At 39.1% G+C, this 24,672-nt stretch overlaps 1 protein-coding gene across 2 annotated transcripts in view; it reads left to right on the top strand.

The window, feature by feature from the left end:
• Window positions 1-21,997, top strand: part of Dennd6a (DENN domain containing 6A) — a 59,881-nt gene extending 37,884 nt beyond the window's left edge. Inside the window, exons 11-20 of one of the 2 annotated variants that reach the window (XM_041662678.1) lie at window positions 92-187; window positions 2,895-2,989; window positions 6,100-6,165; window positions 6,437-6,501; window positions 8,382-8,471; window positions 12,032-12,085; window positions 12,191-12,300; window positions 12,657-12,759; window positions 14,063-14,137; window positions 19,844-21,997. In XM_041662678.1, coding sequence (XP_041518612.1) covers window positions 92-187; window positions 2,895-2,989; window positions 6,100-6,165; window positions 6,437-6,501; window positions 8,382-8,471; window positions 12,032-12,085; window positions 12,191-12,300; window positions 12,657-12,759; window positions 14,063-14,137; window positions 19,844-19,975 — 886 coding nt within the window. In that variant the 3' untranslated portion in view covers window positions 19,976-21,997. The remainder of the gene's footprint in view (window positions 1-91; window positions 188-2,894; window positions 2,990-6,099; window positions 6,166-6,436; window positions 6,502-8,381; window positions 8,472-12,031; window positions 12,086-12,190; window positions 12,301-12,656; window positions 12,760-14,062; window positions 14,138-19,843) is intronic. The other variant, XM_041662679.1, reaches the window with a different exon arrangement.
• The last annotated feature ends 2,675 nt before the right edge of the window (window positions 21,998-24,672 follow it).

Here is a 24,672-nt window from a genome sequence, read left to right as displayed (position 1 = left end):
GGAATAATTTGTCTATTGGTATATGTTGTTTATATGAGTGTCTTATGGTTATGGAGCAGAATCCTGATTTCTGGGTCTTTCTGCTGCACAGCTGCATCTCTCCATTAAAGTACTTCAGTGATTTCCGACCTTACTTCACAATTCATGATAGTGAATTCAAAGAATATACTACCCGTACTCAAGCTCCGTGAGTAAACACAATAACTTTTGTTAACTAAGTAGTACCTTTATTACCAGAATTTTATAGAACTGTATAATAAATTTTGTTGTGTAATAACTTTTTAATTTAAAATTCTGACTTGCTGACAGATTGATTTTCTAAAAGATTTTGGGAGCTGTTGGTAATAATTTTAAGATTTGAAGAGTAGTAACTTGCTTTCTTTGAGAGATTTTACTTCATAGATTATGTACTGTTGTTAACAATTACCCAGCTGTTCCTTGGATTTTTTACTCTGATTATGAAAAATTCTTCCACTCTACGGAAGGGAAAAATGATCGTATTCTTTCTATGTTAGCTCCTGTTTTATAATTGCTTATCTTATTAGCTAAAGTTTTAGAAGAACAAAATTAATTTCCATTTACTTTCTTTACCTCTTGATTTTCTGTTAACATCACAGTATCTGTTGCAGTTTTAGGAAGTTTTTGTTTGGTTGTGTTGTGTTTTGTTTTGTTTTTTGAAAGCGGGTTTCTCTGTGTAGCCCTGGCTGTCCTGGAACTCAGTCTGTAGACCAGGCTGTTCTGAACTCACAGAGATCTGCCTGCCTCTGCCTTCCGAGTGCTGGCATTAAAAGTGTTGTTTTCTAATAGAATCTATTTATCTATCTATCTATCTATCTATCTATCTATCTATGTGTCTAAGTGTTTTGCTTGCAAGGATGACTATGCACCATGTATGTTCAGTGCTCATAGAGTCCAGAGGGCATCAGATACCCTGTTACTGGAGTTTGAAATAGTTGTGAGCTGCCATGTGGGTACTAGGAAATGTTATGAACCTAAGTGCTTTGAAAGGGCAGATAGTGCTCTTAACCTCTGAGCTGTCTTTCCAAACCCCAGGCTAACTTCTTAATATTCATCAATATTTTCTATTCTTATTGCTTGAGGTAACCAACATGAACTTCCATTGCGTGTGTGTGTGTGTGTGTGTGTGTGTGTGTGTGTGTGTGTGTGTAGGACAGAGGTAATGATAGTTTACTCCTATAATCTTAGTACTTGAGAAACTGAATAGGAAGACTGAGGTGAGTTCAGGCCACTCTGGACTAACTACAGAACAGAAACTTAAAAGATCCTATACTAATGACTGAAATATATCTTTGTACCTTAGATCTCTCCGACATCCAGACTTTATATTGTTGGTGGTATAGAATGTTACACCTGTATTCTTTCTTTTTGAGATGGGATCTCAATCCCTAGCACTGTTGATCTAGAACTCATCTATAAATCAGGGTGTTCTTAAACTTGATGATGTACTTTAGGATGATTTTGAACTGTTGATCCTCCTGCTTTTGCCTCCCAAGTGCTGGGATTACAGGCATATAACACCATGCCCATTTCACACCCATATGTCTTAATGCATCTGAAACTAAGCATGTTAAACTGATTTATTTCCTTCTTTTTTGTTCTAATTTCCTATTACTTTCATGATAAATGGTATTAGTTTTGACTTAGTTATCAAAAACATAGTATTATGTCTTCTTAACATGGCCCAAAACAACTCTTAACTAAATTCTGTCAGTTCATCACCCTAAAACATCTCTCAACCTATTTATTATCTTCTTTCCATAGTTCTTTCTTCAAACTCTAGTTTTTCTCTGTCCACTGTTGTATTTCTCCCAGGCTTCCTGTCTCTACAGAACATCCTCCAAATTACACCTAAAACCTTTATGTGCCATACCTCCACTTGATTCTTTGTGGCTTCTCTTTGCTTACAAGATAACATATTAGCTGGGCAGTGGTGGTGCATGCCTTTAATCCTAGCACTTGGGAGAGGCAGAGGCAGGGAGATCTAAGTTAGAGGCCATTGTGTCTACAGAGCAGGTTCCAGGACAGCCAGGACTGCACAGAGAAACCCTGTCTCAAAAACAAACAAAAACCCAAGATAGCATATTAATTGTATATGTTCTGTGCTGCCCTTGATTCTTCTTTAGCTGTTATTCTCCCTACTCTGCTCAGGAGTGCTGAGTACTGTGATTCTGTGTGTAGTTCCGGGTGGAGACTAACTGCACCTCATTGTTTGGCGTGTGCTATTCTGCATTGCCCTTGCCTTCCTTGTCTACTTGGTAGTAAACTATTCATCTTTCGTGTCTTATCTGTATCATGTCTCTGGTGAATCTGTCCTTGAAAACCCTGGCAGACCAGAGGTTCTCTTGATGATCACTGTACATTTCTTTCTCATTTTATTCTTTAGTGTCTTCCAATTGTTGACATCGTGATTGAGTGTGCTTACCTTTATACCAATATTCTGTTTTAGGAATCATGTTTTTGGGGCACTGGAGAGATGGCTCACAGTTCAAAGCATTAACTGCTCCTCCAGAAGACCCAAGGTCTGATTCCCAGCACCAGCATGGTGGTTCATAACCATTCTTAACTCCAGTTCTAGGGCATCTGATGCCTTTCTCTGACCTTCTAGGGTGCCAAGCATACATGTGATGCACACATGTAGGCAAAACACACATAAAACAAAATAAATAAATCTAATAAAAACAATCATATATTTTTATCTTCATGTGTCTGATACTGAATATGTTGCCTGTCATATTGATATGTAATAAGCCAAGTAAAAGGAACTATAATTTATATATCATTTGCTCATAAACTGTCACTTACTCTTCTGTGATTTAGCGTTCTTTTAAATTTTTTTGTTTTGCACCTCTTTATTTTGTTTTGTTTTTATCCAGGCCCTCGGTCATTTTAGGAGTAACCAACCCTTTTTTTGCTAAAACACTACAACACTGGCCACACATTATTCGGATAGGAGATCTGAAACCTGCAGGTAATGTGTCTAATTGGTGTTCAGAGTGTGTGATGGGACTGGTCGCTTACTTGTATCTCCCCTTGTGGTCATCTCTTGATGTTTATATTATTGGCAATATTCATGTAGACAGCTTAGATAAGAGCCTTTGGAGGAGAATTACTGTTGGTGGAGGCTGCTTGTTTGTTCCTGGCTGCCCAGAACTGAAATAATCACACTGAAATCTGTATTATTTGCAGTACTGTTTGGCCAATAGCTTAAGTGTCTTTCTAGCTAGCTCTTAAATCTTAAATTAACCCATTTCTATTGTTTTATATTTTACTACAAGGCTTGTGGCCTACCAGCAAGGTTCTGGCTGATAGCTTGCATCTTTCTCTGGTGGCTACAAGGCATCTCACTGACTCCGCCTCTTTTTCCCAACATTCAGTGTAGTTTTCCCACCTAGCTCTATTCAGCCCTATCACAGGCCAAGGCATCTTCTTTATTCATTAACCAATAAAAGCAACACATAGACAGAAGGACTTCCCACGCTAAGTTACAGCTTCTCACTAAAATGGGCATATACCCTAGTCCAAAAGTATTCTTTTTTTTCCCCCAAAAGTATTCTTATAAAGCCAAAGGAAACGGAGGTTTTATTTTATAAGCCAGATACAATTGGGAATTCTAGTTTACTTGAGGAAGTCTTATAGAAAACTAAAATGATAGTTTTGTAATCCCAACACTCTAGAGTCTGAGGCAGGAGCATTGTGAGTTCAAGACTAGCCTGGACTCATAGTTCCAGGCCAGCATGAGCTGTAGACTGGAGACCCTATCTCAAAATAAGGAAGGGAAGGCTGGGTACTGGTGGCACACCACCTCTAATCCAAACCCACAGGAGGCAGAGGCTGGCATATCTCTGAGGTTAGCCTGGTCTACAGGGTGAGTTCTAGAACAGTCAGGGACACACAGGGAAACCCTGTCTCAAAACAACACCACCACCAACAAAAAGCTAGAACTATTCCAGACTTGGCATGAAATTCTCAGGTAAATGTTAAGATAAGTGTTGTGTGCATTGTATTGAGGGAGGGAGTCCTCACAGGTTGTGCTTTCCTTGAGAAAAATATGTATAATGTTTGACTTATTGTAAGTTAGTAAGTGTTGATTACATGAATAAGTAATTCTGAGATTGGATGTCTAATTTAAATCCCAATTTAATGATTCTCATGCTCCCATTATTCCATTAGTTTGATGAGATACAAATAGTAGTTCTGAGAGCTCTATCCACAAAAGACATGGGGTTTTTAAGTTTTTATCTTTATACTTATCAGGTTTGAATTTTTTTTTTTACTAATCTAGACTGTTTGGTTGACTGTAGTATAATACATTGCCATTGATTTTTCTTTCCTATGAAAAAGGTTCCCTTAGGGATAGAGGTAGGGAACTTCTGCCAGAAACCATTGGTGACATAGTATGAACTAATAAACTTGTTTTAAAAATTGCCATAGGGGAGCTGAGCATGGTGGCAAATGTCTTTAATGCCAGCACCCTAGCACTTGGGAGGCTGAGGCAAGCCAATCTTGATGAATTTGAGGCCAACCTGATGTTCTTAGCAAGTTCTCGTAATGAGATCGTGTCTCAAAAAAAAAAAAAAAAAAAAAAAGGACTGGGTACTGGTCTCTTCTCAGACATGCTTTGTAAATTTCCCAACATTCTGTGGACTACCTTTTTACTGTTTGGATAGAGTCCTTTTATGCACTAGAGTTTTTTGTTTTGATGAAGTTCATTATACCTATGTTTTCCTTTTATTTCTTGTGGATTTAGAGCCATATTCATGAAATCAGATTTAACTTTACGACTGTGTGAATGCTGGAATATGTCTTAGGGCATTGTTTGGCTTCTTGAACTCAAAATCAGGCCTACGGCATTTGCTACACAAGTTGTGCAGCATTAAACCCTGGTGAGGATTCTAATTTTGAAAACTCAAAACAGACAGAACATATAGAATTACAGAAAAAGCATATCCTGCAGGCTCCTGAGGGAAGGCATGGCAAAACAGAGTGTCTGTCTTGGGCTCAGAAGTTTGTAATTATCCTAGAAATGTGCATTTGATTTAACACTGCAGGGTAATGAGTTCCAATGCAGAGAGGTTGCTCTTTTGTGGTTTACCTACTCAGTTTTCCACTTTGTATTAAATAGAAACATAAAACCTAAGAATAATGTCTGCTGAAGAAAAAGCAAAGTGAACTGGTTTATATTGACTCTAATTAGAAGCTAATCACTTCTTTTTATAAAATAATTTAACTTTATTTCATGTGCATCTGTGTGAAAGTATCAGATCTCCTGGAAGTGGAGTTGTAGGCAGTTTTGAGCTGCCATGTTGATTCTGGGAATTGAACCCAGGTCCTCTGGAAAAATAGTCAGTGTTCTTAACCCGTGAGTCTCCTCTCCTGCCCTGAAACTGGTCATTTCTAATGGGAAAGTGGATTTGGTGATTTCACAACAGGAAAGATAAAATATTTGTGCTAAGTCAAGAAGATTTATGTACAAACATATAAAGGTGCATTAAGATGACTCTGCTAACGTTAAGCCTCTCTTGTCTGTTGTTCACATCAGACACTGAATAACTCTGAATAACAATAAATTAAATATTGATAATCATAGAACTGCAGTTTGTTACCTCACATTTGTGGCCTTTCCCCACAGCTTTCTGGCATCTGTTTTATGTTTTTAAACAATTGGTTCAGAATTTTGTAAATACATACAATGTGTTTTGATCAAATCTACTTGCCATTCCTTCCACTAATGTCTGGGATTGGAGCTCAGTGTCTGTCTTACACCTGATGGTTTTCCCCTTATCAGAGTGAAGCCGGCTGTGCTGGTGTTCTTGTCACCCCTCATCCTAAAGAACGCATGTAAATTACTATACGTTTCCATCATTACCAAGAACTTGGTGACTATAAGAAATATGAAACTTACCACTAAATTATTTCTCTCCCCCAAATTTTGTTTTTGTTGCATAGAGATCCTATGGCATGTATGATATAACTAAGAATATTATGATGCTAAAGATGAGCATGCCAAGCCGGGTTCTGCCACTAAGTTATATATTCAGCCCAGTTCATAAGAATTTTTATGTTTTTTTTTTCTTTCAGGTGAAATTCCTAAGCAAGTTAAAGTTAAAAAATTGAAGAACCTAAAAACTCTGGATTCTAAACCTGGTATTGGTTTTTATTAATGACTTATTTTGTGTATATTTATGAATGTCTGCATGCAAGTATCATAGTACCTGTGTAGACATCAAAGGACAGTATTTGGGAGTCACTGCTCTCCTTCCACCATGGCTTCCAGGGACGGATGGAGCTCATAGAGTGAGACTTGCATAACAAGTGCCTTTCCCAGCTTATTCATCCTGCGGGCCCAGACTTGTATTCATTTTAACTATGTACTCATCTAGGTTGTTGGGTTTTTCTGTCTCTCTTCTTTTCTTAGGAGTTTATACTTCTTACAAGCCATATCTAAACAGAGATGAGGAGATTATAAAACAACTCCAGAAGGTAAATTCTCGCTCAGATTATTAATCTAAAGCTCCTTGTTGAGATACGTGATATTTAGTTAGGCAGTGTGTGGGGTGTTGTTGTTGTGTAGTAATGTGGAGTAGAATCTCACTTTAAACAATGCTGCTGATTGCACCAGGGCCTCATGCATGCTAGGCAAGTTCTTTACCATTGAGGCAAATCTCTAGCCAAGAATCTCACTTGTCTTGACTAGAACTCAATATGAAAACCATGTTGGGCTTGAATTTGTAATCCTCCTGCTTCTGCTTCCCAAGTACTGTATTATAGGCATGTGCCATTGTGTCTTGGCTTGGATTCTCTTTCAAAAGTTAAAAAATGTGTGTGTGTAATATAGAGTCAATTCTCTCTTCCTAACTTTTATGTGAGTTCTGGGAACAATTACTTTATTCACTGAGCGATCTTGCTAGCCTGGAATTACTTTTGTTTATTGCCTTGCACACCTCAGCCCTGAATTACTTTTGAACCCAAGATTAGGTCTGAATGTTGTGGCTCAATGCTGTAACATTAGCACTAGAAATCTAAGATAGGAGGATCTTAAATTCTAGACAAACCTGGCTAAACAGTGACTCCTTACCTCAAAAATAGATAGGGCAAGCAGGATGGCTCAACAGGTAAGGTGTTGGCTGCCAAGCTGCCAGCCTGAATTTAATCAGTGGGAGGGAGGAGGGAGGAGGAAACTAACTCTAACAAGTTGCCCTCCATACATTTTGCTATGGTACATGTGTGCCACTTCCCACCTCCTGGTCATGCACACATATTGCTACACACAGAAATAAATGCATAAACCTGAGTTGAATCCCAGGATCCACATGGGAGAAAGAGAGAACTGACCCCTGCAAGTGTTCTCTGTCTGTGCAACACTTCTCAGCACACATGTGCACTTGCACACATACACACAAATAAGTAATAAAAAATTTTACTTAAAATCAAAAGGCTGGGCAGTGGTGGCGCATGCCTTTAATCCTAGCACTCGGGAGGCAGAGGCAGGCAGATTTCTGTGAGTTCAAGGCCAGCCTGGTCTACAGAGCGAGTTCCAGGACAGCTAGGGCTGTTACAGAGAAACCCTGTCTTGAAAAACCAAAAAACAATCAATTAATGAATCAAAAGACTAGTGGCTGCAGAGACGGCTGGGTGGGTAAGGCACAGGCACACGTAATAGAGACACCAGGGCAGCAGTAGTCAGAGACCTGAGTGCTGGTCTGTAGCTGTAGGAAGACACCAGCCATTCTGGACACTTAGACAGTGCGGTAACTTGTCAGTAGCATCTAACAGTAAAGGGTGGTTTTTAAAGATGTCAATGATGTTAATACAGCATGTGCAAAATAAAGGTTATTTTCACGGTGAACTGATAGGATAAGTGATATTAATAAATCTATAGAGTTTCAAAATTATATTTGAGTGATAAAAGCAAATTATAATTTATCAATACAGTACTATGATATTTTGATATATGTATACATTGTGTAATGTTTAAGTCTGGTTAAATGTACCCATTTCTCCAACATTAATCATTTTTTGTGGTGAAACATTTAAAATTCTTTTTTTTATGTTTTTTGAGCTATTTAGTACATAATTGTTCTGTGGTCACCCTACTGTACAATAACAACACACCAAAATTGCTTGCTCCTTTCAACTCAAACTTAGTACAGTCACAGGTCAGCCTTTTCCTCCTTACCCAGACTCCCTAGCCTCCAGCTAAAACTTCTTTTACAGAGTTTTACAAAATGAACTTCTAATTAAGTTACTTCAATATAATGTTCTGAGATTTTTTTTATCGGTTTGTTGGTATTAAATTGAAATGCCTATTTACAAAGCTGTTGGACTTGGTTGTTTACTGGTTTTTGTTTTCTTTTGTCAAGGGTGTTCAGCAGAAACGCCCTTCTGAAGCTCAAAGTGCTATTCTCCGACGCTATTTTTTGGAACTGACACAAAGTTTCATCATTCCATTAGTAAGTTATTAATCTTAATGACTTACATAAATCATTAAGGGCTACATAAATGTGATTCCCAGCCTCCAAACCTTAAATTATATGCTTTACCAATTAGTGTGTTTATTGATTTAAAATAGATCCATTTATGAGAGACCTGAATTCTTCTAGTTCTTGTTCACTTTGATAAGTCATTCAATCCTCAGATTGCTTGTCTGTATATGGCCAATTCTATGGTCCCTAAATACTTTTCAAGTTTGTTATGAAATTTTTTAAGTAGGGTTGGAATTTATTAAAAGACCCTTTAGCATCCATTTCAATCACGAGGGTTAAGGGAGAAAGAATACCACTCAGAAAGACACCCCTAAGAACATGACTGTGGGCTTCTTGAAGGATAGTCATGTGTTGTAAGTCTTGATTGAGATATTGATAAAAGTTTTTTGACTTGATAAAAATTTTCTTTTCTTATTTACCATTTTTAAATAGACAAAGAATTGTCTGAGTTGCTTTTCTCTTTCTGTAATAAAAGACTATGATCAAGGCAACTTATAGAAGAGTTTGTTGGAGCTCACAGTTGCAGAGTGTTAGAGTGTGTGACCTTCGTGGAATGAGCATGGCAGTGTGCAGACAGACGTGGTGCAGGAGCAGTAGCTGAGAGATAACTGGGGGTGGCATGGACTTGTGAAACCTTAAACTGACCCCTAGGGGACACACTTCCTCCAACAAGGCCACAACAGTTTTGCCAGGTGGAACCAATTATTTATATATATGAGCCTTTGGGGCCATTCACATTCAAACCACCACCACACAGAATGCACAGATTTAAACTGAGGGGGGAGGCAGTGATGAGGGAGGGTGGTGCTGGTGACTGGTCCGAGACCTTGCCCGTGCAAGGCAAACACACTGCCACTGAACTACATCCCTAGCACTAAACTACTGATTTTAAGAGATGAAAAAGTTGGGCACAAACTGTAAGATTAAATCTATAGTTCCAGGGGATAAGCAATACAAGATACCAACTAGCTGCCTATAAAAAGTGGTTGATCATCCAACGTTATTGATTACCTAACAATCTGATATTGGAGTGGAACAGTCCACACCTGTTATCCCAGCACTTAAGAGATAGCAATAGGTGGATTATTGAAAATTAGAGGCCAGTTAAGGCCCCACAGTGCAACCCTGCCTCAAAAAAACAAAAATCAAAACAATAACACAGAAAAGGCCTTGTAGAGCTGAGCATGGTGGCACATGCCTTTAATCCCAGTACTCGGGGGAGGCAGGCAGATCTCTGTGAGTTCAAGGCCAACCTGGTAGTCTACAGAGTGAGTTCCAAGACAGACAAGGTTGGTACACACAAAAATCCTGTCTCAAAAACTAAAAAACAATCTGAGTACAGAGTAAGGCCAGTTCAGGCACCCTCTCCTCTATACCTGATGGAAGGTTGGGAAGGATGAAAGGGACAAGGGGAGGATAAAATAATTTTGATCACAAAATTTCAATAGCAACAATGGAAGAAAGAAAAGAAAAATGAAAAAATATTAAGTATATCCAAATTCAAGTTTAGTGAGTCTGGCCAGGCTGTTTAACTTTTTGAAGCTTCAGTTTCCCAGTAGTTACTTTCACATAGCATGGTTTCAAGGATTGCTTGAGATGAAGCATGTAAAGTGGTAAGTACATTTTCTGACATAGTCAACACAATTAATGATTGTCATTAAAATTATAAGGGGCTGGAAAGATGGCTCTGCAGTTAGGAGCACTTGCTGCTCTTGTCGAGAGTACCAGGTTTTTGTTCCAGCACCCATTTCCAGAGGCTGAAAACCGCCTGTAATTCTAACTTTAGGGCATTCAACACCAGCTTCTGGTGTCCATGAGTATGCGTGCACACTGCATGTGAATGTACACACACAAATTTTAAAAAACTTAAAAATATGTGTGAGCTTAGAGCCAGATAGAATAGCATAATCCTGTAACCCCGACAATTGGTATGGAGGCAGGAAGATCATGATTTCAAGGATAGCTAGGAGTACATAGCAAGACCCTGTTTGAGCAAACCAAACAAGGGCTGCACAAGCCTGGCAACTTGTTCAATCTCTGAGACCCGTGTAAAAGTGAAAGGAGAAAACCAACCCCACAAAGTTGTCCTCTGACTTCCACATGTGTGCTGTGGCACACAAGCCCATATATAAATTATTTTAGACAAATGAAAATACGAAGTGGACACAGTAGATACCAGCTACTTGGGAGCCTATGAATTCAAGATCAGCTTGGGCAATACAGCAGGCCATCAATTTCAGAAAGTAACAAAGCAAAACAAAGAAAAAGTAATCTGTTTTGAGTATCCAAGTCTTAGTTAAATTTTGTTGAAACATGACTCAGTTCACCCGGAGCAGTCTTTTGTAGGAAATGGTGAGACCGTTGAAGGAATATGATAGAAAACTCAGATTTGGGTTGCCAAGGTGATTCACTGAGTGAAGATACTTGCTGGACCCCTGAGATCCACATGGTAGAAGGAAAGAGAGCTTACTTCCTCATACATGTCGTGCATGTGTGCGTGTGCGCATCTGCGTGCACATATGTGCCAAGGCACACACAGTAAATACATGAATGTTATAACTTAAAAATATTTTTTAAAAAACACTGGGGCTCACTTTTTCTTTCTATATACTTACCAGACCTATATCACTTCTGTGACTCTACGAGGTTTGCAGTTTTGTACCTCACCACCAAGGGAGCAATCAGTTCTGCAGTAGATACCACCAAGGTATCCCTTAATTCAATTCTGATGCTATACCTGGCAGCTTCAGATCCCAAATGCCAAGGGCTGCATTCTTGAGTTTGCTCTACTCCATGTTAGATGCCAGTCACAAGTTCCAGTCTGTGCTTACTACTGTCCACTCTAAATCCCATAATTCCCTTTTTGGGGTTCTACTAATTTACTTTAATGATTTAGAGAAACATTTGATGTTAGTTGGCTTATTATATAGAACATTACAGAGTGCAGATAAGTAGATAGAATAGGGTATGGGAAGAGAGACATAGAGCTTGCATGGTGTCTCTGAATGTGTCACCCTCTATAAATGTCATGTATTCTGCTGTCTTGACACTCTCCAACCCATGTCCTTTGGATCACTACCCAGATTTCATTGCATAAGTATGATTGAAGAATGCATATCTGTGTCCAGATGTTGTTGGTACAGAGAGTGCATGCTTTGGTTGGATGCTGTCAGGCTGGATGGTGAAAGTCAGCACAGCCTGTCAGGCTCCTTCCTTGCAGGTGTGAATCAGACCCTTTCTGAAATGGAGGTCTTAACAACCACTTTTATGCAAGATGAGTAGAGAACGCATGGTCAGCGAGGCCAGGGAAGACAAAAGATTTTGGAATCTACTGTGGGGAAGAGAAATTCTATATTTTATGAACTACCTATAGTAGGAAATTATAAGCCAGAAATCGGTTGGAAAAAAAAGTGTGTGTGTGTCAGTATAACTTAAAAACTATTTTATTAAAATATAAGATCCTTTAAATAAAACTGTGTAAGAACTCCGAACATTTACTTGCTTTTATTTGTTTATTTTGGCTTTAGGAAAGGTACGTGGCCAGCTTGATGCCTTTGCAGAAAAGTATTTCTCCGTGGAAGGTATGTGGTAGTCAAGCAGTTTCCTTTTTGAGTTGTCTAGCTATAATGACCTTCTTTGACTAGAGCAGTTCCTTATCTCTAAATATAGTATATCTTGTATTCTAGAGTCCACCCCAGTTAAGACAGTTCCTTCCAGAAGAATTTATGAAAACACTTGAGAAAACGGGTCCTCAGCTCACATCTGGAATAAAGGGCGACTGGATTGGACTTTACCGGTTAATTTCTTTAGTTATTTCCACCCATCTATGAATCTTTATTTTTTTTAAGAAAGAAAAAAAACTAGTTGTAAAACCTAGACTTTTCATGTGGCATGTATTTCTGAGCTATGGGGAAGGAATGAAAGGCTAGCATGGTGGCACATCATAATCCAAACACTTGGAAGGCAGAGTCACAAAGACCCGGAGTTAAATGTCTTCCTCAGCTTCATAGCAACTTTAAGGCCAGCCTGGATTACTTGAGACCCTGGGTTTTTTTTTTTTGTTTGTTTGTTGTTTTGTTTAGCATTTAAGAGGGGTATTGAAAGAAGAAATAAATATTAACCAAACTTTGCTTTTTAAAAAAAAAAATGTAGGCAGTTTCTAAAGTCTCCAAATTTTGATGGCTGGTTCAAGATGCGGCGGAAAGAAATGACCCAAAAACTGGAGGCACTTCATCTGGAAGCGCTTTGTGAAGAGGTCAGAAACAGTATGTTAGCACGAGGCGCATATTAAGAGTACAAAAATTTTTTAAAGGTTGAAAATAATACCTAGAATCCATTTTATTACATTTACTTGCTTTGTATGTGTGTGTTTGCGTGTGTGCATGCGTGCATGCGTGTGTGTGCATGTATGTGTGCATGTTATAATGTGAGTATGGAGGTCAGAGGACAGCTTTCAGGAATCAGTTCTCTCCTTTTACTATGAAGGTCCCAGGTCTAAACTAGGGTGTCTTGTTTGGAGGTAATGCCTTTATCCACTGAGCCCCATTTTATTATAAATAGTATTCAGAGCTAAGGTGCTCATATCCTATGACTCAGGGCTCTCTTAATTGTCACAAAAATTCGTTGAGGTAGAGATGTTGTGATCTGCATTATGCTACAACCATGGTTTAGGATTCAGTGAGCTTGTGTCAGTTTTCACGACCCCAAGTTGTGAAGCCATGGGTGCTGTAGTATACTTTTGGTTTTCATGAACTAATTGTGCACATCTCTTCCCAGTTCTTGTTCAGACCTCAGTTAGTAGCATGAAGTCACCTGCAGTGAGAATATTATACCACAGAAATTGGCAAATTCTATAAAGCAGAGTACACCTGGGATCAGGACTCCCGTCCCTGCAGTCTCTCTCCAGCTGCTGCCAGTGTGACTTAGTCACCATCTCCAGTTAGGTTGACAGTTCTGTTCATGTGGTTGGGCTGCGTCTTATACTTGTAACCACCACCAGCCTACTTCAAAGTCAACTTCTTGAGATGATATCATCTTACTTTCTTTTCTATTTCACTTCAATATTGAGGTGGGCTGGTCCCGGTGTTATCTTTTCTAATAAACTCCTAGTGACTGTGGCTTTTAGAAAAATCCATGAGGAAAGCAGCCACAAGCAAGCCCTCTGAAAATCTTCTCTGAGGATACAAAATTTATGTAGAGTAACGCATTCATGTTTAGTTATCTTGATTTGTCAGTTAATAATTCCTTATAAATTACTCTTGTAATAAACAAAGATTAATATTGCATTGAGCTGCTGTTTTGTTTTCCCCTCTTAATAAAGGGCCACCTCAGAAAGGAGTTTTCTTAAATTTTTTTACAATTGTTTGGGCTATTGTTAAAAATTATCTACTTAATACTTTTTAGATGAAATTCCTCTTGCCCTGTTCTGCTGTGTTGGAGTTGTATGACCTGTCTTCCTTCCTGTCCTGTCTTTCCTTTCCACTAGCCTCCCAGGTTGAAATAGAGAGGCTCAAGTATTTTTTGAGTATGTACCAATCTGAGGTTTTCTTACTGTCTAGGACCTCCTCCTTTGGATCCAGAAACATACAGAAGTAGAAACAGTAGACCTTGTGTTGAAGCTGAAAAATAAGTTGGTATGTAACTAAAGAGATGAAGATATAATTGTGTGAAAATGTTTTTCTCATCTATGCTGACTATTATGTACCACAGAAGAAACATTTTAGAGAAGATTGGAGACTGGACAATTGATGGCAGATATCACTAGAAATATTTGATCATTCGAACAGATCATAGTGATTCCAAATTATTCTAAAGATATTTAAATACTTTTTAAATTTCCTTTTGTCTATGAGTGTTTGGCGTGTACTTATAGAAGTACACTGCATGCATGCAGTGTCTGCAGAGGCCAGAAGAGGGCAGCCCAGCCACTGGAACAGTGAAGCTATGCATGTGCTGGATACCTATCATAGCTCTTCTACAAGAGCAGAGCAGCTTTAGCGGCTGAGCTAACTCTCCAGCCCCCACCCCAAAGATACTCATAATGGAGTCTTTTGAATGCTACAAAACCATGATCTCACTAGATTTTATACCACATAATAGTCCCAGGCATCATTGGTGAATATTTTTTTCTTTTTTTTTCTTTTCTTTTTTTTTTATTGAGAAAAAAAAATTTCTGCCTCCTCCCAGCCTCCCACTCCTCTCCCCGTCCCCCCACTCCTCTCCCCGTCCCCCCACTCCTCTCCCCGTCCCCCCACTCCTCTCCCCATCTCCCCACTCCTCTCCCCCTCCCCCCACTCCTCTCCCTCCCCCCACTCCTCTCCCCCTCCCTCTCCAGTCAAAAGAGCAGTCAGAGTTCCCTGCCCTGTGGAAAGTCCAAAGTCCTCCCCCCTTCATCCTGGTCTAGGAAGGAGAACATCCAAACTGGCTAGGCTCCCACAAAGCCAGAACATGAAGTAGGATCAAAACCCAGTGCCATTGTCCTTGGCTTCTCAGCAGCCCTCATTGTCCGCCATATTCACAGAGTCCGGTTTTATCCCATGCTTTTTCAGTCACAGTCCAGCTGGCCTTGGTGAGCTCCCAATAGATCAGACCCACTGTCTCCGTGGGTGGGTGCACCCCTCTTGGTCCTGACTTCCTTGCTCATATTCTCCCTTCTTCTGTTCCTCATTGGGACTTTGGGAGTTCAGTCCAGTGCTCCAGTGTGGGTCTCTGTCTCTATCTCCATCCATCGCCAGATGAAGGTTCTATGGTGATATGCAAAATATTCATCAGTATGGCTATAGGATAGGATCATTTCAGGTTCCCTATCTTCAGCTGTCCCAGGAACTAACTGGGGACCTCGCCTTGGGCACCTGGAAGCCCCTCTAGGTCCAAGTCTCTTCCCAACCCTAAGATGGCTCCCTTAATTAAGAAATGTGCTTCCCTGCTCCCCTATCCAACCTTCCTTTATCCCAATCATCCCGTTGCCCCAAGTTCTCCCCATCCTACCCTTCTCACTTTTCTCTCCCCATCTCCCCTTACCCCCCTCCCACCCCGATTTTTTGCCTGGCAATCTTGTCTACTTCCCCTACCCAGGAGGATAGCTATATGTTTTTCTTTGGGTTCACCTTCTTATTTAGCTTCTTTAGGATATCACTGACCTTTATTTATGGCTAGAAACCAATTATGAGTTAGTACATCCCATGTTCATCTTTTTGGGTCTGGGTTACCTCACTCAGGATAGTATTTTCTATTTCCATCCATTTGCACGCAAAATTTGAGAAGTCATTGTTTTTTACCGCTGAGTAGTACTCTAATGTGTATATATTCCACACTTTCTTCATCCATTCTTTCATTGAAGGACATCTAGGTTGTTTCCAGGTTCTGGCTATTACAAATAATGCTGCTATGAACATAGTTGAACAAATGCCCTTGTCATGTGATCGGGCATCTCTTGGGTATTGCTGGGTCCAGGGGTAGGTTGATCCCGAATTTCCTGAGAAACCGAAACACTGCTTTCCAAAGTGGTTGCACAAGTTTGCATTCCCACCAGCAATGGCTGAGGGAACCCCTTCCTCCACAACCTCTCCAGCAGAGGCTATCATTGGTGTTTTTGATTTTAGCCAATCTGACAGGTGTAAGATGATATCTCAAAGTTGTTTTGATTTGCATTTACCTGATCGCTAAGGAGGTTGAGCATGACCTTAAGTGTCTTTTGGCCATTTGAACTTCTTCTGTTGAGAATTCTCTGTTCAGATCAGTGCCCCATTTTTTAATTGGGTTAATTAGCATTTTAAAGTCTAGTTTCTTGAGTTCTTTATATATTTTGGAGATCAGACCTTTGTCTGTTGCAGGGTTGGTGAAGATCTTCTCCCAGTCAGTGGGTTGCCTTTTTGTCTTAGTGACAGTGTCCTTTGCTTTACAGAAGCTTCTCAGTTTTAGTAGGTCCCACTTAATCAATGTTGTCCTTAATGTCTGTGCTTCTGGGGTTATACATAGGAAGCGATCGCCTGTGCCCATCTGTTGTAGGGTACCTCCCAATTTCTCTTCTATCAGGTTCAGTGTGTTCAGACTGATATTGAGGTCTTTGATCCATTTGGACTTGAGTTTTGTGCATGGTGATAGATATGGGTCAATTTTCATTCTTCTACAGGTTGACATCCAGTTGTGCCAGCACCATTTGTTGAAGATGCTTTCTTTCTTCCATTGTATACTTTTAGCTCCTTTATCGAAAATGAGGTGTTCATAGGTTTGTGGGTTAAAATCTGGGTCTTCTATACGATTCCATTGGTCGACTTCTCTGTTTTTATACCAATACCAAGCTGTTTTCATTACTGTAGCTCTGTAATAGAGTTTGAAGTCAGGGATGGTAATGCCTCCAGAAGTTCCTTTATTATATAAGACTGTTTTGGCTATCCTGGGTTTTTTGTTTTTCCATATAAAGTTGATTATTGTCCTCTCAAGATCTGTGAAGAATTTTGATGGGAGTTTGATGGGGATTGCATTGAATCTATAAATTGCCTTTGGTAGAATTGCCATTTTTACTATGTTGATCCTCCCAATCCAAGAGCAAGGGAGATCTTTCCACTTTCTGGTATCCTCTTCAATTTCTTTCTTCAATTCCTTAAAGTTCTTGTCAAATAGATCTTTCACTTCCTTGGTTAGAGTTACCCCAAGATATTTTATGCTATTTGTGGCTATCGTGAAAGGTGATGCTTCTCTGATTTCCCTCTCTGCTTCCATATCCTTTGTGTATAGGAGGGCGACTGATTTTTTGGAGTTGATCTTGTATCCTGCCACATTACTAAAGGTGTTTATCAGCTGTAAAAGTTCTTTGGTGGAGTTTTTGGGGTCGCTTATGTACACTATCATATCATCTGCAAATAATGAAAGTTTAACCTCTTCCTTCTCAATTCGAATCCCCTTGATCCCCTTATGTTGTCTTATTGCTATTGCTAAAACTTCAAGCACTATATTGAAGACGTATGGAGAGAGTGGACAGCCTTGCCATGTTCCTGATTTTAGTGGGATGGCTTTGAGTTTCTCTCCGTTTAGTTTGATGTTAGCTGTCAGTTTGCTGTAAATAGCTTTTATTATATTTAGGTATGACCCTTGTATCCCTAATCTCTCCAAGACTTTTATCATAAAGGGATGTTGAATTTTGTCAAAAGCTTTTTCAGCATCTAATGAAATGATCATATGATTTTTTTCTTTCAGTTTATTTATATGATGGATTACATTGATAGATTTTCGTATGTTGAACCAGCCCTGCATCTCTGGGATGAAGCCTACTTGATCATAATGGATAATTTTTCTAATGTGTTCTTGGATACGGTTTGCCAGTATTTTGTTGCGTATTTTTGCATCGATGTTCATGAGTGAGACTGGCCTGTAATTCTCTTTCCTGGTTGAGTCTTTGTGTGGTTTTGGTATCAGAGTGACTGTAGCTTCATAAAAGGAATTTGGCAATGACTCTTCTGTTTCTATATTGTGAAATACATTAAGGAGTATAGGTATAAGCTCTTCTTGGAAGTTCTGGTAGAATTCTGCATTGAAACCATCTGGTCCTGGGCTTTTTTTGGTAGGGAGGTTTTTGATAACAGTTTCTAATTCTTCGCGACTAACAGGTCTATTTAGATTGTTCACCTGGTCCTGGTTTAACTTTGGTATATGGTATTTATCTAAAAACGTGTCCATTTCTTTCACATTTTCCAGTTTTGTGGCATACAGGCTTTTGTAGTAAGATCTAATGATTCTTTGAATTTCCTCTGTGTCTGTGGTTATGTCCCCCTTTTCATTTCTGATCTTATTAATTTGCATATTCTCTCTTTACCGTTTGATTAGTTTGGATAGGGGTTTATCAATTTTGTTCATTTTTCTCTAGGAATCAGCTTTTTGTTTCATTGATTCTTTGGATTGTTTTCTGTGTTTCTATTTTGTTGATTTCCGCCCTCAGTTTGATTATTTCCAGTCTTCTACTCCTCCTAGGTGAGTCTGCTTCTTTTTTTTTTCTAGAGCTTTCAGGTGGGCTGTTAAGTCTCCAATGTGTGCTTTCTCTGTTTTCTTTAAGTGGGCACTTAGTGCTATGAACTTTCCTCTCAGGACTGCTTTCATAGTGTCCCATAAGTTTGAATAGGTTGTTTCTTTATTTTCATTGAATTCAAGGAAGACTTTGATTTCTTTCTTTATTTCTTCCTTGATCCAGGTGTGGTTCAGAAGTTGACTGTTCAGTTTCCATGAGTTTGTAGGCTTTCTGGGGGTAGCATTGTTGTTGAATTCTAACTTTACTCCATGGTGGTCTGATAAGATGCAGGAGGTTACGAATATTTTTTTATAACTGTGGAAGTTTGCTTTGTTACCGAGTATGTGGTCAATTTTCGAGAAGGTTCCATGAGCTGCAGAGAAGAAGGTATATTCTTTCCTATTTGGGTGGAATGTTCTTTAGATGTCTGTTAAGTTCATTTGATTCATTACCTCCATTAATTCTCTTATTTCTCTGTTAGGTTTCTGTCTGATTGACCTGTCCATTGGTGAGAGAGGAGTGTTGAAGTCTCCTACAATTAGTGTGTGCCGTTTGATGGCAGCCTTGAGTTTTAGTAATGTTTCTTTTACGTACGTGGGTGCTTTTATATTAGGGGCATAGATATTCAGGATTGAGACTTCATCCTGATGAATTGTTCCTGTTATGAGTATAAAATGTCCCTCTCTATCTTTTCTGATTGATTTAAGTTTGAAGTCAACTTTGTTAGAAATTAGTATGGCCACACCTGCTTGTTTCTTGGGTCCATTTGCTTGATAAGCCTTTTCCCAGCCCTTTACTCTGAGTAGGTGCCTGTCTTTGTGGTTGAGGTGTGTTTCTTGTAAACAGCAGAATGTTGGATCCTGTTTTTGTATCCAATCTTTTAGCCTGTGCCTTTTTATTGGTGAGTTGAGTCCATTGACATTAAGTGATATTAATGACCAGTGGTTGTTAAATCCAGTCACTTTTTTAGTAGTAGAGTTTGTGTGTTTCCCTTCTTTGAGTTGTGCTGGTGAAGGGTCTCTAGATGTTTGAGTTATTGTGGTCATTGTTGGACTCCTTGGTTTGTGATTTTCCTTCTATTACTTTCTGTAAGGCTGGATTTTTGGCTACGTATTGTTTAAATTTGTTTTTATTCTGGAAGATTGGTCAATTTATAGAATAACCTTTTATTGAGGTCCCTTGAAACCCCCTTCCCTACTTAGTAGAATGTTCTCTACAGTTTTATTTTCTGTAAATTCTAGAGTAAGACCTAAAGTTTCAAGACATCAGGCTATAAAAAGTTTTTATAAAGTAAGCCCAGTGCATGAATACAGATTCCCTTAAACTGTTGTTCCCGTAGTTGCAGGCTGACCGAGAGAACTTACCTGTGAAGCCTGACACTGTGGCGAAGTTGCGGACACACATAGATGCGATTATCTTAGCGTTGCCAGAGGACCTGCAAGGCATACTGCTCAAGACCGGCATGACATGATACAAGGCTCCAGCCCAAAAGGACTGTGCACCATGAAGCAAACTGATATTTCTTCCACTGCACAAAGGAGCAGTCTGAGTGGCAGTAACATGGGAATGAGCAGCAGGTGCTGGATACAGGTGGAAAGACTGAGTCGTAGAAGGACATCTTTAGTGCGCTCTGTGGTGGTTCCACAATACTGAAATACCGAGAGACATTTCCATATTTTTCTCATGTTCAGAAGTGCTCTTAAGAGAGACCTGTGGGGCCGTTGGCGTAAGTGACTCCAGACTGCAGTGCCGGCATTGCAGGTATTTTTTTTAATTGGTGCTGCTTTGCCCAATCATGTTGAAACTCAGGGGATATAAAAATAATGTTCACACTGGCTGTCTTCTAAAGAAGGAAACACTGAGTTTTCCAACTATACTTAGATATAACCGAGGCTTATGTCGTGCCTTCCATGTCCTGTATGTTTCACAAGGTCCAGCTGCTGATTGTAAAGCTTTTTCTTTTTTAATTATGATACATAACTTTAGAAAGCATTATGTCAAGTAACGATTTCTCAGAAAGGTTTTTTGTTGCCCTTTATTTTTATTGATGGATGTTTTAAATCATCATGTAGGTTTTCATTTCACTGTTTTCCTTACCATTTTCAAAATTAAGTCTCATGACTTTCTCCAGAAGAAGGAGGCATGTGTGTGGTTCTAGTTACGGAAGGGTTGATCTTCCCTTTGACTAACTGGGCCAGTATGAATTAATTAGCTTGAATGTCTTGAAGAGATTATCATTATGAATGTCATAGTAAGCTGTTCTTTTTAAATAATTATTTTTATGTCAAAAGTATTCATAAGTCATTCATGTAATAATTATTTGAGAATTTTAAGTTTAATTTCCAACATTATTTGTTGGGCGATACTATTTTCCCCTAAATTAATGATTTGCAGAATACTTTTCCTTCTGTTGTTTGATGTGGAAACTTTTGTCTAAATCAATATTATAGTTTCATTTTTTTGTTTTGTTTATCCTGCCTTGCCTAAAGTAGACTAGTATTATTTGGTGTGTTAAGGTTGTTTGGTTTGTGTTTAAATGGGAGTGTCTGCAGAAGCCACTGTTCAAATAGGCACACAGGAAGTAGCACATATGTAAATAGCTGTGTCTTAAGTACCCTCCAGACAGCCAAAATTAGGTGTATGTGTTTGTCAAAGAAGGACTTCAGAAGCCATCTCTAGTTCTCTATTGACGTTAAAGGGCATTCCTAATCTAAGAACGATTCCCTTGCTTGTGACTGTGGTCTCATCATAGCCAAGTGTACCCTTTAGTCATGGATACAGTCTCTTGAAGCATACCACTGTCATAGAAAGAACATGGCACTTGGAGAGAATCATTTGTGTGGATTGTATGGGTTATTTTGTGAAACAGTACTGGCCTTTCAGAAAAAGGGCAACTACTTTTATATGCTAAAGTACTTCATATTCTGGGAAACTTTATTTAGGTAGAAATGATCATCTTATTATTTTTCAAAACAATGTATTTTAATAATTTCACAATTTATATACAGTTTGTGACATAAATATGGAAGTCATTAGTGTTATATCAAGGATCTTTTGAAAAATACTTCTATAAGATATATCATTTGGGATTTATTTTGCACACCTAAAGAATAACATGAGATGTCAATTAGCATGGTAATGATGTCTTTACGTTACCACATGCAATAGAAACTTAACACATGTGAAAACCAAATCATACTCACCTATTCTGTCTCTTAATTTCAAATCATGTACCTGTTAGAATAGCTTAAGGTTGCATCAAAAACTGAATGGTAACAATTTTTTTATGTGATTTTCAGAGTTGTCTTTTTTAAAGAGTTTAGTATTTAAACTGTGCCATTTAATGTATTATCTCCACCAGCATAAGAAGGAATCAGTGCTTTTAGGGTGTTATGTAATGCCTAGTGCCTTCTATTTACAGTGGAAAGAGGTTTGTGGAGGCATTATGGTCATTACCAAAAGCTGAATTAAAGCCTTGGATTTTAAACACTTAGATTATTTGTGTTTTGTCTCTTCTCTTCTGGTCAATTTTTGTTTTGGAAACAGGCTTTCTTGTGTCCCAGTCTGGCTTCAAATTCTCTGTGTAGCAAAGGGTGACCTTGAACTTCTGATCTTCCTGCCTCTACCTCCTCAGTTTGGGGATCACAGGCTGTTCCACCGTGCCTGGTTTATGCAGTACTGAGGTTTGAACCCAAGGCTTCATGCATTCTTAGCAAGCTGTGTGCCAACTGATCTGCATCCCCAGCCCTAATTTGGAATACTTGGGAAAGCATACATAATAAAGCTTGTATATTATAAAACATTTATTTGCAGATGATTTTTTTCAAACAAAACTAAAAACCTTTTCTGTATATTTACGATGAACAGGATAAAATTAAAAGATTATTATCTTAGTCCTAAGAGAGCAATAGATTTAACACCCCAACATTTTAGATTGTGAAATCATCTGGTAAGTAATTTAACCAAGCATAGTGACACATGCCAATAGTTCCAGCTACTTGGGATGCTGAGCCAGGAGAATCGCTTGATCTTAGAGGAGTATCCTGAACAACATAGCACCACCTAGCACCACTGCCTGGGTGGAAACAAGACCAACAAAAAACTTCTTTAGTGTCATTATCTAGGTTTATTTTATTTTGTTTTGCCTTTAATAAAAAATAACCTTAGAGGCTGGGACGATAGCTCACTTGATAAAGTGCCTGCTTTACAAGCATGAAGACATGTTTAAAAAACCGAGTACAGTGGCATATGCCTTTAATCCCAGCACTGGGAAGATGGAGAAGGTGGGTCTTTGTATGCCATTCACCAGTCACTGTAATCTACTTAGTGAGTGCCAGGCCAATCAAAGACTCTGTCTCTAAAAAACAAAGTAGATGGTTCCTGGTGAACACCTTACACATGCACATCCTGATGTGCACCCATGCATGGTGACACTCACCTTCAATCCCAACATTTGGGAGGGAGAGGCAGAGGATCCCTGTGAGTCCAACACCAGCTTAGTCTACATAGGAAATCCAGGGCTACATAGAGAAACCTGGTCTCAGAAACAAGCCCAAAACCCAAATACCCAAACATAAATACAACATATAAAAACCTTTAAATTTCAGTTTGCTTTTATGTCTTACTCTTTTTAAAGGTAGCAACAATGATATAACAGTGGTAAAGAGTTTGCTACCTTGTGCAACAAATTCCACAGGAGTGGAACTGAACATAGGACACCTAGGACAGAGAGGGCCCAAGAAAACAATTGCCAGGCAAAAATCGGGATCTTAAGGGTGGCTTGGGAGGGGTAAGGGGAGATGGGGAGAGAAAAGTGAGAATGGTAGGATGGGGAGAACTTGGGGCAACGGGATGATTGGGATAAAGGAAGGTTGGATAGGGGAGCAGGGAAGCACATATCTTAATTAACGGAGCCATTTTAGGGTTGGGAAGAGACTTGGACCTAGAGGGGCTTCCAGGTGCCCAAGGCGAGGTCCCCAGTTAGTTCCTGGGGCAGCTGAAGATAGGGAACCTGAAATGACCCTATCCTAGAGCCATACTGATGAATATTTTGCATATCACCATAGAATCTTTATCTGGCGATGGATGGAGATAGAGACAGAGACCCACACTGGAGCACTGGACTGAACTCCCAAAATCCCAATGAGGAACAGAAGGAGGGAGAACATGAGCAAAGAAGTCAGGACCACAAGGGGTGCACCCACCCACGGAGACAGTGGGGCTGATCTATTGGGAGCTCACCAAGGCCAGCTGGACTGTGACTGAAAAAGCATGGGATAAAACCGGACTCTGTGAATATGGCGGACAATGAGGGCTGCTGAGAAGCCAAGGACAATGGCACTGGGTTTTGATCCTACTTCATATTCTGCTGGTAGTGGTCTTTGGTTATATAAAGAACAAGTAGGACATTTCTCTTATAATTTCCTTGGCTTGGTTTTATCTGATTGAAAAGACTTTTTTTAAACCTTTGCTATTGACATGATGTTTTTAATAAAATTCTTAGGGTTTCAGCACATTTACAATGAATAATTGATCAATTTTTGCATTACTTTGTGCTAAAGAACCCAGCAGAACCATATGGGATCAGATTGAGTTAGTTCTCTTTATAAGTTAAATTCTCTTGTTTTTTGGAATAGTTGTTGTTAATCTCTTCCAAAAAATTACTATAAGCTCTTTTCCAGGATTCACTTTCTTCCCATAATTTGTCAATTTCATCATTATTACAATGTACTATAATTTCTTCTGTGTCTATTCCTGCTAGTTGATGATGTCTCAATTTTTTAGAACTAACTCACAGACTTTTTCCACATAAGTTTTTATTTTTTACAAGGTTTATGTGGTAAAAGATTCATTCTAAGATAATATCTTCCCTCTGCATTAAAATTCCTATAGGGCACAGTTTGAAAGGTAATATAACCAGAATGCAGTTAAGATTTGTATCCACATGATCCACATATGCCTTCAATCAAAGCCAATTCTCTCTCAGCTTCAGCTGATAATTCCCTGGGACTATTTAAGTCCGTGTCACCATCTAAGATTTTGTTTAAATTAATCAGGTCACAAGGTTTTATCCTAATAGTGTGCCGTAAATGGGAAATGTCTCCTAGAAGTCTTTGGAAGTCAATAAGAGTCTGCAATCAATCTTTCCTAATTTGCACCTTTTGGGGT

The sequence above is a fragment of the Microtus oregoni genome, unplaced genomic scaffold, assembly GCF_018167655.1.
Source record: "Microtus oregoni isolate MIOR12 unplaced genomic scaffold, Mior012 000013F_ref0000133, whole genome shotgun sequence".
In the NCBI taxonomy this organism is placed as follows: domain Eukaryota; kingdom Metazoa; phylum Chordata; class Mammalia; order Rodentia; family Cricetidae; genus Microtus; species Microtus oregoni.
Note: the sequence above shows the minus strand (reverse complement) of the source record. Positions and strands in the feature narration are given on the sequence as shown.